Below are 20,181 nucleotides of genomic sequence, written 5' to 3'. Positions count from 1 at the left end.
ATAACTATGTTGAACTTTAGTATTTGCCACTAGGAGATGTATATACAATGTTTAAACCTTAAATCCAGCTCCAATTATTGTTAAATCTTCCGCTATGTATGTATGTGATGTATGAGAGTCAGGTTATTGTACAAATGCGAATGGTGGTTTCTGACCAATGCCCATGAGGGTAGTACCTTATACCATGTCTGGGTTTGGTGTTGTTACTCTCTCTCTCTCTCTCTCTCTCTCTCTCTCTCTCTCTCTCTCTCTCTCTCTCTCTCTCTCTCTCTCTCTCTCACTGCCCTTCCTTGCCAACCGATTGTTTGCAATGGAAACTCGTTGTCATCAAGGTGGTACTTGGACTTTCAATTTGCATCTCCCTGCCCCCACCATTTCCCTGTCACCATCCGCCTACGATTTCCCACCTCAGCTTATTGCCTTCGCCCTAGCCCACTCCCATCATCTCTCCCCCTCTATTCTTCCTCCCCACCTATACCCTGATTCACATGCCCTAATCCACCCCTCTTTGCAAACCCCGCCCAATCCCCTCTGCAACTACCACCCCCTCCCCAACCCACTATCTGGTTCAAATGGCGCCACCACCTCCCCTGATTCATTGGCATTCTCCGTTGCACTCCTATCCATGAACTCTATGTATGAAGCTGTGAAAGATCACTTATAGACTCTCTTTCTTTTTGTATGTGTCTAGTTGACTATTTGATATGATTTTTTTATATCATAACGATGACGAAGAAGAATGGAAGCCACTATTGAATCATGATTGATTTTTTTCTCTACTGTAAACTCTTCCACTCTCCACCTCTATCAACTTGAATATTGATACCTCTAGCTGTTTTCTATCAATCAATAGGGAAGAAACTAAATACCGAGACACATTGGAATCTCAACCCAAGCCATGGAAGTAGAGAAGGAAGTGGTCATCGAAAAGGTGATTGATGTCATTAATGAGATCTCCAACAATAGATGCGTGATCAAGAAGTAGTTTTGTAACCTTGCTAGGAGATTAAAGCTCTTAGTACCCATATTCGAAGAATTAAGGGACAACAAAGACCACATTCCCAACGAAACTCTGTTGAATAGATCATTCCATGTTTTCATTACAGAGAGAAGCAAATCAAAGAGGTTAGTAGTGCGAGCTGGGGGAGCAGCAAAGAGGGTGCTGCTTGTCGGGTGCCAATGCACCAGCGCAAGGAGGGTTGAGGGAGAGGGGAAGCTGGTGCTGGAGTCAGTGAGGGAGGGGGAGTCTGAGATGGAGAGGAAGGGGAGAGGAAGAGTCCAAGGGGGTAGGCGAGACCACAAAACGACTGTGAATCATTGGTGTTGCGTTAACAACAGAAACGAATGGCCGAAATGCATTCAATTTCATCCGATGCTTAATATAATGATGCTATATAAGATTTTAATATAGCACGTTAGTGTGTACATCATTTTCCCTAATTTTTATTATTCATAAAAAAAAATGCAAAACATTTCTTTATCTAACAAGTTCAGAGAGTTTTCTAAGTTTGTCCACTTATTTATACCATGTGAAAAGATTATGTAACATATCTAACCATTAAGTATAGTAGTAATTGTCTGGATAAGTCATATGTGAGATTTCAATTTCAAATTATATAACCCCACTGTAATGGCTTACCCTCCCAAGCTTTGTTCTGGTACTTGGGAAACTCCATATTCACAAGTTCACATATGAGCAGATCTTGAGGTCTACCTATCCATAAACTTCCAGCATAATTCAACTTAACATGTGGAAAATGTAGATGGTCAAGACCGCTAGACCTAGAACCCGTACACTCTCAAAGAAAGATCAAAATTCACACCCTGAGGGTTGGGGAGTGACTTAGATACAGATTTGCCACATCAAAGCTTTTCTTTAAATCAGCTTGAGCATACAAGATAATCTATCTCTTGCCATATATTTCTCCCTTTTCAATCATCAATCTAGGGATATAAGAGAATTTCATAAACATAATAGTACTTATATCGGCCTATCAATCACAGACATAATGCAAAATCTACTTTCACAGAACATTAAAAAAAAAAAAAAAAAACATGATGACAGTTGTATTACAACTGCATGGCACTTCCAAAAGCAAATTGAAGCTGTGGGATTGCCCTCAAAGAAAAAAAAAACATCAACCAAGAGTTGCATCAATTTCCAATTCTATGAAGGAGAACCAAGATTAGAGGCAAGCCGCAATACATCACTGAATACACCAGCTGCAGTAACTTGAGCCCCTGCTCTTGGCCCACGGACAATAAGAGGTTGTGTCTTGTATCTTGATATTGAGAACGCAATGATGTTATTAGACCCAGAAAGTTGTGCAAAAGGGTGACTTTTCTTGTATCTTCTCAACTCTACAACCCCTTTTCCTTCGATCACATCCACCACCCCAACATATCTCAATACCTTCACTACCAAAAGCTTGTGAGATGTCAACAGAAACACCACATTTCAAATTCTTACAAAACTAGCAAAGATTTTGAAATTTATAAAAGGTGTCAGAGGGTAGGCCTTGGTGCAATGGTAAAGGTTGCTCCATTGAGACCAGGTGGTCACGGTTTCGAGTCTAGAAACAGCCTCAGTGCAAAAGTAGGGGTAAGGCTGTGTACATTATGACCCTCCCCAGACCCTGCAGTGGCGGGAGCCTCATATACACCCTTTTTTTAGAAAAGAAAGGTGTCAGCTAATAAGTTCTTCCAAGCAATACCATTCTAGGGAGCCATATTCACTAGGCATCATAGCCCCTGTGAAAAAACCCCTTCACCCAGGTTATGAATTAATAACCTGGAGTGATTTATTTGATACATTTGAATCAGGAAACTTCAAGGTCAGGTTCAGTCTACCAATGTCCAAAAAATACTCACTTCGCCTGCAGCCTCAGCATCCTGTTGTTTCTTTAACATGTCTTTGTCGAATTGGGGAAGTTGCCGCATGAATTCTTCAGCTGATGCACTGCACTGCATCATTACATGAAAGGATATCAAATTCGTAATGATATTTTGCACTTCAAGACCCAAAGTACCATCATTTTTTTTACCCAGTCCTTACTCTTAATGGTTCCAGTACGAGGCTTTCGAACTGAATATCACTAAGCTCTAGCTTTAAGCCACATTCTTTGGCAAGGATTATGGCCTGCAATAGCAACAATTCATTATATTAAGGAACTTTCGTATGACTTTCGATAGATAATCCTACCTAGGAAACATCTACCAAAAATCATCTCGCTATCTTGATTTGATGGTCAGGCTAACATGTATGTGTGGTTTAGAGCCATACACACAAGTCCTACCCTTTGAGTTGAATTTTCTTTTTCTTTTCCTTCTTTGTTCTGGTTGGAGGTATTTAATCACACATGGATGAATTATGAAATTCCAGACTGTTTAGAGTACCTTCTTAAGAAATATAATAATTTTGATGGTTTTAGTTGCAAACAACTTCAGAGAAAAGGAAGTTCATAAACACCTTTTTGGCAACATCTGTTCCAGATAAATCATCTCTTGGATCCAGCTCAGTATAACCAGCTTGTTTGGCTTCTGCTACCACCTCACTGTATGTCCTTGTTGCTAAGAAAAGTTGTTGAAAATATAACTCAATGTCCCACTGTAATTATAAAGGAAATTGTTAGACCAAATAAAAAAAATGGCTCTTGCAAACGGCGTGAAGTAGCTTACATGGTCATTAAATTTTTAAGAATGCTTGTTTTCCATATTAACAAAATATTGACAACACTCCGACACCCATAGCAACTGAACCATCCTGAAAATGCCTTCAATACACAAAATCTTGTCACCAGTTTCTAGGAGTCCTCGTAACGTACTCATGATTGGCAGACCAGCTCCAACAGTCCCTTCATAAAAACAATGAGTATAGGATTGCCTCTGAAGTGCTCTTAACTTCAAATACTGAAATTCAAGAGAAATTAAATGAACTGATGTCATAAGAAAAGGAATCTGAATGGAAATTAAACATGCGGAGAAGGAACATGTAGAGAGTTTCATGAAGGAATTAGCTAGAATTTTTACCACTTTGAGTAGGAACAAAATTTAAAATTATGAACTAAATTAACACCAAAAATTTAAAATATAATAATTGACTATAATGAAAGAACACCAAAATATAAACCACAATCAAGAACTTAAGTAAAATGTAGTAGAGATAGGCAGAAGGTTATTTTCAAGCATTCCTCATTGTAAAGTTTTATGTTTCTCCCGTCCCCTCCATTACAAGAGTATAGTTTTAATTTCATAACATCATTTTGTGGTTTGTACCCTTTTTCACATACTAGGTATTCTCTTCCTTATTTATTTGTGTAGGGGGTGGGTGGGGTTTGGCAGAGAAAAGGCACAAAGAAATCCTCAATCACAAGGATGACTATGAAGGTTGATGATGAAAAAAGTCATCTTCGCTAGTTCAAAATTGATAAATATTATGTGCAGAAGCAGTGTTAAAGGATGATCAGACTGATGATACAATTATAGTATGTCTGTTGACATTTTCTGAATGATCACTGGTTTTTTAAAAAAATATTCTAGGTTCGATCGCGCCAGGCAATTGAACCATTCAAATTGCCAATCATTAGGCCTAAAGAATTTGACACCTATTAAACCCATGCCATTTTCAAAAAAGAATGCGTGAGAGAATAATATTCAGACTGCCAACCCTCACACCAAAACAAACTAAAGTTGTGTATTGTAGTGTATGAGCATGATATAGGTTGTTGAATGGACAACTTGTATACATGATAAACGAATGTGAGAGAATTGCATGTATTGCTAAATGAGGTGTAATGAACTATTTCACACAACACATTTTGAATGATATGATTATGGGATGAATGAAATAAGGTTAAGTATCTATTGAGATGTTAAATGACAAGTTGTTTGAGTATATGTTTGTGTAGAAGAAGTGTGAGTATGTGAATGAGAAATGTGAACACATGTACGAGATATGTGAACAAGAGTATCAGTTATGTGAATAAATAAACGAGATCTATGAACAAGTGTATGAATCTGGTAGTAGTAGCATTATGAGAACATGACCCTGTGAGTACCATCCCTATCCAGTAGGGGGTTAGGTACTGAATAAAGTTTCTTACGAGCTATCCTTCGGAACTACAAGTTATCCTTCGGGACTACAAGCTATCTGTCAGGACTATGATCTATCCTTCGGAACTACGAGTTATCCTTCAGGATTATTAGCTATCCTTCAGGACTATGAGAACACGAGTACGAGTACGAGTCGTGTCATTCCTCTTCCAGGCTGTAGTACTGGGATAAAGAGTTGAATACATTGTATGGGTCCAGGCTAACCCCAAATATTATGTGCACAATTGGTATTTCACAATATTAACTAAGACCTAATCTAACAGTAAAACATTCTATGCATATCTGTACACTTCTAATGAAGCACAGGAGCACTTGATTGTATTGTAATATGTTTTTCTCACTGAGTTGTTGTCTCATTCCTGTTATAAATATTCTTTTCAGATGATGAGTTCAGAGGAGAAGTTGCTAGCTAAAATGCGGCAGAAGGTTGTTGGTTGGAAAGGGAAGTTGTTATTTGCAGGAGGGAGGTTAATCTTACTTAGGCATGTGCTATCCTCAATGCCAATCCACCTCATGTCCACTCTGGACATTCCCAGGACGGTGATAAAAAGATTTAACAGCATTTGCTCGGATTTTCTATGGGGCCATTCTGAGTGGGGGAAAAGGCATCATTGGGTGGGTTGGGAAAATATCTGCAAGTCGGTGGATGAGGGTGGCTTGGGAATCCGCCGCCTGAAAGACATGGGCCTGGCGCTAAGACTAAAAGGCCTATGGAGGGCTTGGACCCAAAACTCGCTTTGGAGTGCGTTCTTTAAAGCAAAACTCCTAAAAAACGAGCATTTCACTCTTGCAAGGGGAAGGAAGACCTGGGTGATCTCATGGAGGAAAGCCTTAATGCACAAAGAAACCCTTATTACCAAATCGAGGTGGCTTATTGGAAGAGGGGAGGTAAATTTTTGGCTAGACAATTGGTCAAGTTGGGGCACCCTGGTAGACTATGTAGATGGGGCAATTCACCTTGACTTAACTCTCCCCACCAAGGAGGTGCTCAACACAGCTGGGGAGTGGAATCAAGAGATTCTGGCGATGATTGACTCTAATCCGGTCCGGTCAGAGACAGCTTGGCGACAGGTAGTTTTGCTATCTCCAATAAAAAGGATTACGTGATATGGACCCCAGCGAGAGATGGAATTATGTCTACAAAATCAGTTTGGAATGAGATAAGAACCTCTTCCCCCAAATTCCCCTCTGCCAAATGGCGTTGGAACCGTTCGATCCCCACCAAGATAGGCTTCTTTACGTGGCAAGTGCTTTATGGGGGAGTGCCTACTGATGACGCCATCATGAGAAGGGGGGTCCCTCTTGCTTCAAAATGCACATGTTGTGGGCAGCCAAAGAGTGAATCAGCTTACCACGTGTTGATTGCAGGTGGGACGGCGTGGAAAGTTTGGGCTTTTTTCTCCTCTTTATGCGATGTGGAGATGGTGCTGGGGCAAGATGTTAGAAGCAGAATCGTGTTCTGGCACAGACACGCCAAAGTGCAGAACCTCGGTGGCATGCTTACCGGTTTGCTCCCATCTTTCATTATTTGGGAATTATGGAAGGAACATAATAATCGTAGACATGGAGAACGAGCTCGTCCAGCCAGCCGTATTATTGAGGTAATTAAGCTTTGGATCAAAGAGATTCCTTATGCGAATAATTTGAAAAAAGCCCCTTCTTTCAAGGAGTCACTATTGCTGTAATTTTTTGGCATTTCACACCCTCCGATTATCCACAAGCCCCCAATTCCAGTCTACTGGTGCCCCCCCCCCCCTTCTCCTCTGTCATGCTTAATGTGGACGGTGCATGTAAAGGTAACCCTAGTATGGGGGGGGGGGGGAGGAGGTATTATTAGGAATAAGGAGGGGAAGGTTTTGGCTGTGATTGCTAAGTTCTATGGGCCATGTACCAATTCTTTGGCTGAAATTCGTGCTTTAAGAGATGGATTAAAGCTGTGTGCTCAGCTGGGCTTTAGAGATTTTCATGTCAAATCTGACTCGACAGCCACTGTGTTATGTATAGAAAAAAGAAAGTGTGGGTTTTGGGAAGGATGGTACTGGTTCCAGGATATTTTAATGCTGATTGATTCCCTCAGACCAATGATTATCTTTACGTATCGTGAAGGGAATAGAGCTGCAAGCTACTTGGCGAAGTTAGCCTGTTCCTCAACCTCAGACTTGGATTTTTATGGTGAACAACAGATCCCACTGGGGTTGCGTCGAATCGCAAGGGAGGATGCACTTGGGCTACCAATGCTTAGAGAATAGGTATGCCTATGTGGTGGGGTTTTGTATGGGGGTGAGCTCTCTTTTTGAGCCTTTGAGCGATCTATGTATTTATTTGGGTTGGGGTAAGGCGGGAATGTCCCCCCCTTGTATTCTTTATTCATTGATTATTTTCGTAATAAATTCCTAGGGGCCGGTCCGGGTCCCAGATAAGTTCGGGTTACAAAAAAATAAAAAAAGAAGTGTTCACAACTCCAGACTCTATAGGTTGTGAGTGCATGTGGTGCACTAACCTTAGAGACAGGTCATGAGAACTTACAATGTTTAGATAAACAATGTGATAATACAATATTTTGATGTAATATAACTTTTGATAACGTTTACCAAAAAAATATATATAATTTTTTATAACTATGTTGAACTTTAGTATTTGCCACTAGTAGATGTATATACAATGTTTAAACCTTAAATCAAGCTCCAATTATTGTTATATTTTCCACTATGTATGTATGTGATGTATGAGAGTTGAGTTATTATACAAATGTAAATAGTGGTTTCTGACCAATGCCCGTGAGGGCAGTACCTTATACCATGTACGGGTTTGGTGTTGTTACTGTCACCGCCCTTCCCTGCAACCGATTGTTTGCAATGGAAACTCGTTGTTATCAAGGTGGTACTTGGACTTTCTATTTGCATCTCCCTACCCCTACCCTATCCCTGTCACCATCTGCCTGCGATTTCCCACCTCCACTTGTTGCATTCGCCCCACCCCACTCCCATCATCTCTCCCCCCGATGTTCTACCTTCCCACCTGTACCTTGATTCGCATGCCCCGTTCCACCCCTCTTTCCAACCCCCGCCCAGTCCCCTTTGCAACTCCCACCCCCACCTCAACCCATCTTTATTTGTTTCAAATGGCGCTGCCACCTCCCCTGACTCATTGGCATTCTCCATTGAACTCATGTCCATGAACTCTATGTATGAACCTGTGAAAGATCACTTATAGACTCTCTTTCTCTTCGTATGTGTCTAATTGACTATTTGATATGATTTTTTTATATCGTAACGATGACGAAGAAGAATGGAAGCCACTGCTGAATCATGACTGATTTTTTTCCATGCATTAAACTCTTCCACTCTCGACCTCTGTCAACTCGAATCTTGATACCTCTGGCTGTTTCCATCAATCAATAAGGAAAAAACTAAAGACCAAGACACATTGGAATCTCAACCCAAGCCATGGAAGAAGAGAAGGGAGTGGTCATTGAAAAGGTGATTGATGTCATTAATGAGATTTCCAACAATAGATGTGCAATCAAGAAGCAGTTTTGTAACCTTGCAAGGCGATTTAAGCTCTTAGTACCCATATTCAAAGAATTTAGGGACAACAAAGACCACATTCCCTACGAAACTCTATTGAATAGATCGTTCCATGCCTTCATTACAAGGAGAAGCAAATCAGAGAGGTTAGTAGTGGGGGTTGGAGGACAGCAAACAGGGTGCTACTTGTGGGGTGCCGATGCACCAATGCATGGAGAGTTGAGGGAGAGGGGAAGCTGGTGCCGGAGTCGGTGAGGGAGGGGGTGTCCGAGATGGAGAGGAAGGGGAGAGGGAGAGTCCACGGGGGAAGGGAAGACCACGAAACGGCTATGAATCATTGGTGTTGCATTAACAACAAAAACGAATGGCCGAAATGCATTCAATTTAATCCGATGTTTAATATGATGCTGCTACATTAGATTTTAATATAACACGTTGGTGTGTACATCATTTTCCCTAATTTCTATTATTCATAAAAAAAATGCAAAATATTTCTTTATCTAATAAGTTCAAAGAGTTTTCTAAGCTTGTCCACTTATTTGTACAAGGTGAACAGATTATGTAACATATCTAACCATTAGGTATCGTAGTACTTGACTAGATAAGTCATGTCAGATTTCAATTTCAAATTATATAACCCCACTATAATGGCTTATCCTCCCAAGCTTTGTTTTAGTACTTGGGAAACTCCATATTCACAAGTTCACATATGAGCAGACCTTGAGGTCTACCTATCCATAAACTTCCAGCATGATTCAACTTAACATGTGGAAAATGTAGAGGCTCAAGATCGCAAGACCTGAAACCCGTACAACCTCAAAAGAAAGATCAAAATTCACACCCTTAGGGTTGGGGAGTGACGTATACAGATTTGCCACATCAAAGTTTTTCTTTAAATCAGCTTGAGCATACAAGATAATCTATCTCTTGCCATATATTTCTCCCTTTTCAATCATCACTCTAGAGATATAAGAAAATTTCATAAACATAACAGAATTATTTATATCAGCCTATCGATCACAGACATAATGCAAAATCTGCTTTCACAAAACATTTAAAAATAAATAAATAAACATGATGACAGTTGTGTTATAACTGCATGGCACTTCCAAAAGCAAATTGAAGTTGTGGTACTGCCCCCAGAGAGAAAAAAAACAACCAAGAGTTGCATCAATTTCCAATTCTATGAAGGAGCACCAAGATTAGAGGCGAGCCGCAATACATCACTGAATACACCAGCTGCAGTAACTTGAGCCCCTGCTCCTGGCCCACGGACAATAAGAGGTTGTGTCTTGTATCTTGATGTTGTGAAAGCAATGATGTTATCAGACCCAGAAAGTTGTGCAAAAGGGTGACTTTTCTTGTATCTTCTCAACTCTACAACCCCTTTTCCTTCGATCACATCCACCACCCCGACATATCTTAGTACCTTCAATACCAAAAGCTTGTGAGATGTCAACAGAAACATCAAATTTCAAATTCTTACAAAACTAGCAAAGATTTTGTAATTTATAAAAGGAGTCAGGGGGCGGGCCTTGGTGCAATGGTAAAGGTTGCTCCATTGTGACCAGGTGGTTAGGGTTTCGAGTCTGGAAACAGCCTCACTGCAAAAGTAGGGGTAAGGCTGCGTTCATTATGGCCATCCCCAGACCCTGCAGTGGCGGGAGCCTCGTATATGCCCTTTTTTAGAAAATGAAGGTGTCAGCTAATAAGTTCTTCCTAACAAAACCATTCTGGGGAGCCATATTCACTGGGCACCATAGCCCCTGTGAAAACACCCATTCACCTAGGTTATGAATTAATAACCTGGAGTGATTTATTTGATACATCTGAATCAGGAAACTTCAAGGTCAGGTTCAGTCTACCAATGTCCAAAAAAATACTCACTTCGCCTGCAGCCTCAGCATCCTGTTGTTTCTTTGACATGTCTTTGTCGAATTGGGGAAGTTGCCGCATGAATTCTTCAGCTGATGCACTGCCCTGCATCATTACATGAAAGGATATCAAATTCATAATGATATTTTGCGCTTCAAGACCCAAAGTACCATCATTTTTTTTACCCAGTCCTTACTCTTAATGGTTCTGGTACGAGGCTTTCCAACTGAATATCACTAAGCTCTAACTTTAAACCACATTCTCTGGCAAGGATTATGACCTGCAATAGCAACAATTCGATATATCATGGAATTTTTGTATGACTTCCGATAGATAATCCTGCCTAGGAAACATTCTACCAAAAATCACCTCATTATCTTAATCTGATGGTCAGGCTAATATGTGTGTGTGGTTTAGCGCCATACAAACAAATCCTACCCTTTTGAGTTGAATTATCTTTTTCTTTTCCTTCTTTGTTCTGGTTGGAGGTATTTACTCACACATGGATGAATTATGAAATTCCAAACTGTTCAGGGTACCTTCTTAAGAAATACAATAATTTTGATGGTTTTAGTTGCAAACAACTTCAGAGAAAAGGAAGTTCATAATCACCTTTCTGGCAACATCTGTTCCAGATAAATCATCTCTTGGATCCGGCTCAGTATAACCCGCTTGTTTAGCTTCTGCTACCACCTCACTGTATGTCCTTGTTGCTAAGAAGTTGTTGAAAATATAACTCAATGTCCCACTGTAATTACAAAGGAAATTGTTAGACCAAATAAAAAAAAGGCTCTTGCAAACAGCGAGAAGTTGCTTGCACGGTCATTAAATTTTTAAGAATGATTGTTTTCCATATTAACAAAATATTGAATATACTCTGACACCCATAGCTACTGAACCAACCTAAAAATGCCTTCAATACACAAAATCTTGTCACCAGTTTCTAGGAGTCCTCGTAACGTACTCATGATTGGCAAACCAGCTCCAACAGTCCCTTCATAAAAATAATGAGTATAGGATTGCCTCTGAAGTGCTCTTAACTTCAAATACTGAAATTCAAGAGAAATTACATGAACCAGTGTCTCAAGAAAAGGAATCTGAATAGAAATTAAACATGCAGAGAAAGAACAAGTAGAGAGTTTCATGAAGGAACTAGTTAGAATTTATTTTGACCACCTTGAGTCGGAACAAAATTTAAAATTATGAACTAAATTAACATCAGAAATTCAAAATATAATAATTGACTATAATGAAAGAACACCAAAATGTAAACCACAATCAAGAACTTAAGTAAAAAGTGTAGTAGAGATAGGCACAAAGCTATTTTCAAACTTTCCACATTGTAAAGTTATATCTTTCTCCCGTCCCCTCCTTTGCAAGAGTATAGTTTTAATTTCATAACATCATTTTGTGGTTTGTAACCTTTTTTTCACGTACTAAGTATTCTCTTCCTTATTTATTTGTGTAGGGGGTGGGTGGGGTTTGGCAGAGAAATGGCACAAAGAAATCCTCAATCACAAGGATGATTATGAAGGTTGATGATGAACCCAGAATGGAGAAGTATAGTTCTGCTGCAAAGCTTGCAATCTTGAGCTCAAGTTGTGCCAAAGTGGGCTTCGCCACAAAATCATCTTCGCTAGCTCAAAATTGATAAATATCATGTGCAGAAGCAATGTTAAAGGATAATCAAACTGACTATAGAATTATAGTATGTCTGTCGACATTTTCTGAATGATCACTGGTTTTTAAAAAAATACTCTAGGTTCTGTCGTGCCAGGCAATTGGACCATTCAAATTACCAATCATTAGGCCTAAAGAATTTGACACCTGTTAAACCCATGCCATTTTCAAAAAATAATGCGTGAGAGAATAACATTCAGACTGCCAACCCTCACACCAGAATAATCTGACATATGTTGCACTTACCGCATTTCATAAACATTATGTGAAGTATAGTAAATAATTCAAGATCGGTCGAAACCAGTGGCCGAGATATCTCAATTTCCCAAGAAACCGAGACGAAACTTGGTACAAGTCAGGTTTCGACCATATTTCGCACATTTAGGTACTTCCGAGCAGTTTTGACCCAAAAAATACCAAGTTTCGACTGGGGAAAAAAAATCAGTTTTGACTAGCTTAGGTTCGACTAGTTTCTACCAGTTTCGACAGCACATGGCATGTCAAGTTTTGCACAGAAAATACTAGGTTTCAGTTGAAACCTGGAAAATCTTGGCTTCCTGGCTGGTTGAAACCAACCTCGGCACCGAGATTTTGAACCTTGGTATAGTATATTATATATTACATGAATCACAGCAGGTGCGAGAACCTGTGAAATCTTAGAGGTTATGGGCCACGAACATTATGAAAGTCTTGGGTTGCTTGTAGGGCTCACAAAGGTTTTACAGAATAAAACAAGGTTATTAGTAGATGAAAATATAACAGAGCCAAGGGAGCGCTAGGGGAATACATTCACACCCCCCCCCCCCCAAAAAAACAAAAAAACTTCTAACCAACCTTTGTCATATGAGCATCACAACAATGATGAATTGGCTATTCTACGACAAGGGGAGGAGCTCACCAACTATATTTTAAAATTACCAAAATACCCGTAGGAAGGATTCATTGGACAAAATTAGCACAACTGCCTTAAAAAAGGTCTGAAATTCATGAATAGGGTCTCTTTTATTATGAAATATCCTTTATTTGAAGATGGTGTGCTTGATTTGGCCATTATTTTGTCTCTAGCTGTGTGGGCCCCACACTTGAAAGGGTTTTTCTACCAAATTTGTGGCCAAATCAGTATATAAATTTCATAGCACTGTATAGTACTGAGAATAAGCTTCGCCTTGGTTCACAAAAAGCGGACTTACGGATTGAAAGTTATGAATTTTCAAAGTTTTATGGCAAAAAATAAAAATATAAAAGGGCATGCGCTAAAGTCATTGGGTTGAAATTGCAGGTCAATCTAGTCTGGGGAACAGTGGCTCAGCTCACAAGTCAACCTTCGTCAGTGACTTGTCAATTGGCGGCTGGCACACCGACCAGCTTAAAAGTGCATGACAGCCACATGCATTCGCTTTTTTATTTAAAAATGATATAAATTTCCTAAAATATTGAAAATCCAGGGAACTATAAATAGCTATCTCTCCATTTCGAAACAAATCCTTTGGAGCCCAAGCAACCCCTGCCACAGCCAGAAAATTTACCATAATTCCCGATTATTCCATATTTCTTTTATCTTCATTTCAGTGTTTAATAAGTGTTATTTCATGCATGCAATTTGTTAAAGTTACCAAGTTAAGTAGGTATATGACCCATATGTACGGATCATGTACACAGTTGGTGGTAGAGTGTTCTAGTGCTTTCCTCTTTTGTTAGTCTTCTATTTAGATATTGTTTCTATTTCTATGTCAATCTTAGTCCCCATGGTAACTAGATTAGAAGCTGCTAGCTAGCTTTCTTCTTCTTCTTTGTTTTCTGGTTTGCTGGTTTATTAGGCTTGATAGTGTTACATGGTATCAGAGCACTAATAAACTAGTGATCGATCCTCTTCCAATCCTGTTTTGATTGGTTTTTAAGTTCTTTCGGTTTCTGGCTGCAACAGCCAATGTTGCCTAACTACTACTTATTGCCTTAAGTTTGTGATTATAGACGCTGAATTTTGTCCCCACACCCCACCCGGCGATGACGACAACCGGACACGGACAGACAACGACACCTCTCTCAAGAAGGGTTAGCTCAATGGAAATCTCCCTCAATCACAAAAATCCCCAAAATAGCCTCTTGAAGCCTCCCCCCTAGCCTTAAACCCCCCCCCAAAAAAAAATCACTTTTTAACCCTGCGGCAATCTAGAAGCCACGAAGGGTGTCTGCGGCATTGCGGGTTGGTTCCTGTGGCAGTCCCATGCGACACTACGGGAGTACGGCACCCTTTTCCGTGGCGCCACGGAAGTACAAAGTAGAGGACCCCCTCTCCTTGTTGAGGAGAGAGCTCCTTGGCCTCGGGAATGGTGCCATTCTGTCCATTTCCCCACTTTTGAGTGAGTGGGAGTATTCCTCCAACCCGCCTTGGCATTCCGCCGAACCCCCACCTCGAGATTCATGCTACCATTACTCCGTCCACATCCCGAGTGACCTGAATCCACATTTCACACCCTGAAGCCACGTTTTTCTTGGAATTTTCCCTCAACCCATTTCAGCATTCCATCAAGTTTTCACCTTGAGGTTTGTGATACTGTTACTCTGTCTGCATTCTGAGTGATCCTAACCCACATCACATACCATTAGTCTGTCCACATTCCGAGTACCGTTACTCCGTCCTTCAAGAGAGAGGCAAGTCGTTTGTCCGTCTCCACCTGAGCCGGGAGATACTCCGTACTTTGTTTTTGCATCAACACCAAACTTTATCGTTTTTATCTCGTTGAGTTCGACTTCAGGTATACATTCCTTCATTGTCTTTTCATTTTGGCACAATTGTAGACCATTAAAGAAACATGTTTTAGTGTAAATAGTAGTACGCATTCATAGAGATAACATGTTTAGTTTCTTTTGATGTATTTGATGTGCGATAATCAATCATATATTAGCCTTGCATGATGGTATAGGAGGTGTTAATACAAGAGAACGTTCGAACCTTAGCATCTAATAGAAAGACTGGTTTAACCGGGCAAGATGGGTGTGTAACACCTTCCCACACTCGTAACCTGACCTCTTATTCAGACTCTAACCAGACCATATAGAATCATGTGTAGCCCTTCCACTCACCATGGATGGGGCTACCCCCTTTTGGGTCCTAAGCCTGAATCCTAGATGGCGACTCCTTTTTAATTTATGCTCACCCCAATCCCCCCACCCCCCGGTCGTCAAGGGATCCTGAAGTTCGGACCACCACCCGTAAGGCGGATAAAGAAAGACCCCACTCTGAGGTTGCGGTACCCACAGTGATGATTCAAGGATAAACTAGGGCCGACTCTTACCTATCTAATGATGCTTCTGCAGAATTTTTTTTATTTTTGACAAGTCTTCTGGAGATTATAAATTGAAGATATCACTTTCTATGTTCTACGTCACTTGCGGTTTCCAGTTTTGGGATTTTTTTCTCAAGTTATTGAGATCTGATTTATCTTTTTATCCAGCCACTTGATGATATTGGAATTTGAGGACTGATTGAAGAACTCCTACTGTGAACTCAATCCAGGTTTGAGCTACTTTAATTGGTCTGATTGTCTGGAATCAGAAATCTCCTCTTCAACCTGCAGATGCTCTGTTTTAGATCACTTTTTCAGACCTACCAATCTCTAAATTACTTCTGATCCTACCACCTGATCAGAATAATATTTTGGGCTTTCAATACCCTCCTCCAGGGGCCCACTCGACTGCAATTTCAGAGCAATCTGCCCAATTAAAATACCCATTGCACAAGGCTTCCGCCACTGCCGGGTCTGGGGAGGATCATAAAGTACACAGCCTTACCCCTGGCTTTTACGGAGAGGCTGTTTCCAGACTTGAACCCAGAGCAACCTTACCGTTGCACCAAGGCCCGCCCTCTAACCCATTGACCACTTGGTCAAAATGGAGCAATCTGCCCAACTGATCTCTGGTAATGTGTAATCACCCCAATTCTGGTTTATAGAGTCAGATTTGGATTTCTCTGTTCAAGTTGTTGCTGCCGGCAACTGTTCCTGTTCTCCACTGGGTGTTAATGATCTATACTACTGATTATCACTTATTTGAATCCCTGGACTGAAGTATACTGCTACTATTTGATTTCTCTCTGCATGCGGTTTCTGCTCCATTGGTTAATTGCTTGTAGGCTGATCACATTACATACTTTATTTCTGGTTTGCATGATGGCTGACCCTAAACCTCCAGTTGATAACGTTCACATTCAGATTACAAACATTAAGCTCAGTGGAATTTCCAATTTGTGGGCCTGAACTGTTCAAGTTTTTATTCATGCTAAGCGTATGATAATATATCTCACTGATGATCCTCCAACTGCTGATCCTAAGGACCTAGCTTCTCTTACTGCATATGAGAAATGGATGCACGAGAACTCCACCTTAAAAATCTGGTTGTCGAACAGTATTGAACTCACTATTGCATATAATGTCATGTTTCACTCTACTGCTAAGGATGTTTGGAAGAGAAAAACTTTCTCAAATATATGAGCTGTATGACAAGATGTTTACCTTTACACGGGGGGACAAGTCTCTCAATGAGTATCAAAGCGGATATAAATGGATTATTGAAGAGCTTCATATGCATCAACCACTTGACACTGATTTGGAGCAACTCAAGATACAGAGAGCTGAATTTCATGTAGCCAAATTCTTAGCTGGCCTACACCCGGACTACCAATCTCTGAAGAGTCACCTATTTACTGGGGAAAAGGTACCTTTCCTCAATGAAACCTTTTCTTGGTTGCAGCGGATGTCCACTCCCTTAAAGGGTACTACTACTCCTCTGAAGGAAGGTTCTGCTTTTATTCCTAATCGGGGGTGTGGTTCCTTTACTGGAAGGGGCCAGGGGTCATCAATAGGCCGTGATCAAGGTACAGGTGGCCAGTATCCTGATAAGCCTTCTCTTCAGTGTTCCTTTTGCGGCAAACCCAATCATACTATTGATACTTGTTGGGCCAAACACGGCCGACTGGACTAGGCTAATGAGTTAGCTAACACTGCTATTACTGAGAATTCTACCAAGAGAGTGTCTTGGCATAACATCCACTGTAAGTTTGTTAAACTAAATTATGAATGCTCTTAGGACTCTGCACCTAGAAAGGTCAATGAAATGAGAGTCGATAGACTAATTCCTTACTAGTCTGGCTCTATAAGTGATTGACACTCCATGGCTGTGCACTTTAGCAGACGGGTAACATGAAGAAGCAGCAGCATGGACATACAAAATCAAGTAACAAGAATTTTAAGCAATGGCACAGAGTGTTTTGTGAAGTAAAGATTCCTTTTAAATTTATACTGTTAACAGGGCAGTTATCAATATATCTGACAATCCAGTTCAACATCATCAAACTAAACACGTAGAAGTGGGTTGTCGCTTCATCCATGGTACAAGGTTTCATGAAATATCGGTTATATTCTTGCGAAACATTTCAGTTTCACAGGCTATAGAAACAAAACAACCTGCAATATACATTTTTTGTTGAAGTTTCGACTGAAATTTCAATCTTATGTACAGTATCACAAATATTTTGGTCAAAACTGATACATTCCTTTAATATAAATACCAAATTACAACCCATTTCGTGACTTTGGCCTGACTTCAACTTCTATACTTGGAAAACTCAGTTTTTTGCTGTCTTGGCCAAATCATTGCCGTACAAGCTTGGAACCAGTCCAAGCTACGCAAGCAGAGTCTTCTATCTCTGACGTATAACCTCAGCGTGGGGACCTGAAGGAGACTTTGATAGTCAACTACAAAAGGCCGGCTTCAGTTCATATGCCAAGTTGAATGAAGTGTTAGTGCTCATACAATCACCATCACTGCGTTTATGTTGTTTGGGGTCAAGATTTTTTGGTATGAAAAGAAAAAAACGCCCTTTTCCAGCGGGAATAAGATCGAAAGACGGATAGATCACTTGGGCGAAGCAGCTAGGTGGTTCACAATCCTTGGGGGCGTGATGGTATTGCTTGGGCAGTAGAGGAATGCAGTTGAATCGATGCTGCACTAGGACACTAGGACAGGGATAGATTTTGTGAACAGCATCTTCTCGTTCCCAAACCCCTAGCCATACATGCCGGTGCCAGTTCCACAGCCACCATTCATGCGGTGGCAGTTCCATAGGCACCATCCAGTAGCAGTGGCTCTGGATTAAGTTCCGCATTGTTCAAAGATCCATACCCTAGGTCAGGGTACCCAGCAGTTTATTGATAATCCCATTTATAAAGCTGTTGTGGGGGACTTCGAGCGTTTCTTCTACCATACTATGACATGGCCAGCTTTTGTACAATAGTCGGAAAATAACTTGGTATGGCAACAGCAGAAACATTCTAATGGTTATGAGCCTCTACCCAGAACTCGTTTTGTTCCTAGGAGTCTACGACTCTAGGATGGCATAGGTGCTACTCATTGCTAGAGTAGGTTGGTAGGGGCTTATATGTACATTTGTCATGACTGGTGATCGGCTAGTTGATTTCCTACCAAAGAAAGAGGCAGCACTCAATTTCACAGTTGTCGTAGCAAGCAGGGCATGTGTAACATCCATGCACCACCTTAACAAGGGATGCTTCAGTCGTACTTGGGTAAATTGGTGTGCCTAACTATGTGTGTCAGACTCGATGCGTTCTGACATTTTTGTATTTTCCCTGGTTTATTTACATTATATGGGGTGACATGGTATGTAAATATTCTTTAAGATCACAATAAAGTATGTATATACATGGTGGGGGGATGGCTTTCATGTAATTTTGATATTTTGTGGGGTGTCGTGCATTACACATGGAAATTTTCTAATTATTTCTGTGTGGTGGTGTGCATTGGGGGGGGGGGGGGTGGATAGATGCTGTAACCTTATAAAAGGGATGAGACATTGTTGATTGGAGGCTTACCCTAAAGGAAGCTTTATTCTTAGGGGCTTCTCTTGTACAAAGAGCGAATGAGCATTTGGGAAGCCATATGCTACAAATGCTATTCTCCATCCCCTCCCATCTCCGTTAACGAAAGCTTGCTACTTCAATTTCTTTCCAACTCTTGTTTCTTCCATTGTTTCTTTCCAACTCTTGTTTCTTCCATTGCACTTATATTTAGCTCCACAAAGGGCCAATCATGAGTTGGCCTCTTGAAGTTGTTTGGCTCATGTCTGGAAAATGGAATCAAACCCAATTTTCTGCTGAAATACTATGCGACATTGATACACAAAGCTAACAGTATTTTTGTCTTTTCAACTTTGTAAGGAGATGCAAGTTCTGATATTCTTACCACTAGGCATATTTTTAAGTCTGATTAAAAACATGGCGTACCCAGTGCATGAGGCTCCCGCCACTGCAGGGTGTGGGGAGGGTCACAATGTATGAAGCCTTACCTCCGCTTCGCAGAGAGGCTGTTTCCCGATTCGAACCTGCAACCACTAGGTCGCCATGGAGCAACCTTACTGTTGCCCCGAGGCCCGCCCTCTATATTTAAGTCTGATTCTATTCAAGAATTTGCTGATTCTATTAGAGCTACAATGAGGAAACATGAAAGAAAATATAGGATAACAATGCTAAGTATAAAGCTGCAGTGACAAACATCAATAGAAGGTGGAGTTCAAGGTTCAAGATTATTTGTGGCTGTGCAAATCAAAGATAGGTTTCCAGCAGCAGTCTACAACAAGTTGAGTGCAAGGGAGGTGGGTCAGAATGAGATCATGGAGAAAATCAACAACAATGCCTACCACTTAAAGCTTCCAAGTCACATTTTCACTTCTGATATATACCACATCAAGCACTTACTACCCTATCATGGTGACACTAACATACGAAGATTTGGATCATAACTCGAGGGAGAGATCTCTTCAACCTGGAGGGATTGATGTGAACTGGATTAGAGGTCAGTTCTTGCACAGAAGCGACTCACAGAAACAGCAAAACAGAGCATTGAAGAAGGCAGCAGGCCAAATGGATTGCTGAAACCTGACCAGACTGGGTTGTTTTTGTTGTTAGAGGCCACC

The 20,181-nt window shown here is 40.7% G+C and overlaps 1 protein-coding gene across 3 annotated transcripts in view; it reads right to left on the bottom strand.

Moving 5' to 3' along the window:
• The window catches only part of LOC122661324 (bifunctional aspartokinase/homoserine dehydrogenase, chloroplastic-like), an 80,983-nt gene that overhangs the window by 11,867 nt on the left and 48,935 nt on the right, over positions 1 to 20,181 (bottom strand). The window contains exons 14-19 of one of the 3 annotated variants that reach the window (XM_043856681.1): positions 11,418 to 11,563; positions 11,127 to 11,262; positions 10,711 to 10,794; positions 10,527 to 10,619; positions 9,790 to 10,068; positions 9,191 to 9,200 (exon numbers count right to left, since the gene is read on the bottom strand). In XM_043856681.1, the coding sequence (XP_043712616.1) occupies positions 9,823 to 10,068; positions 10,527 to 10,619; positions 10,711 to 10,794; positions 11,127 to 11,262; positions 11,418 to 11,563 (705 nt within the window). In that variant the 3' untranslated portion in view covers positions 9,191 to 9,200; positions 9,790 to 9,822. Of the gene's footprint in view, positions 1 to 2,010; positions 2,414 to 2,871; positions 2,965 to 3,473; positions 3,608 to 3,763; positions 3,910 to 9,190; positions 9,201 to 9,789; positions 10,069 to 10,526; positions 10,620 to 10,710; positions 10,795 to 11,126; positions 11,263 to 11,417; positions 11,564 to 20,181 lie in introns of those variants that run through there. The other 2 variants (XM_043856682.1, XM_043856683.1) reach the window with 2 other exon arrangements.

This window comes from Telopea speciosissima, chromosome 5 (genome assembly GCF_018873765.1).
Source record: "Telopea speciosissima isolate NSW1024214 ecotype Mountain lineage chromosome 5, Tspe_v1, whole genome shotgun sequence".
Lineage (NCBI taxonomy): Eukaryota > Viridiplantae > Streptophyta > Magnoliopsida > Proteales > Proteaceae > Telopea > Telopea speciosissima.
This window is presented reverse-complemented; position numbering and strand designations above follow the sequence as displayed.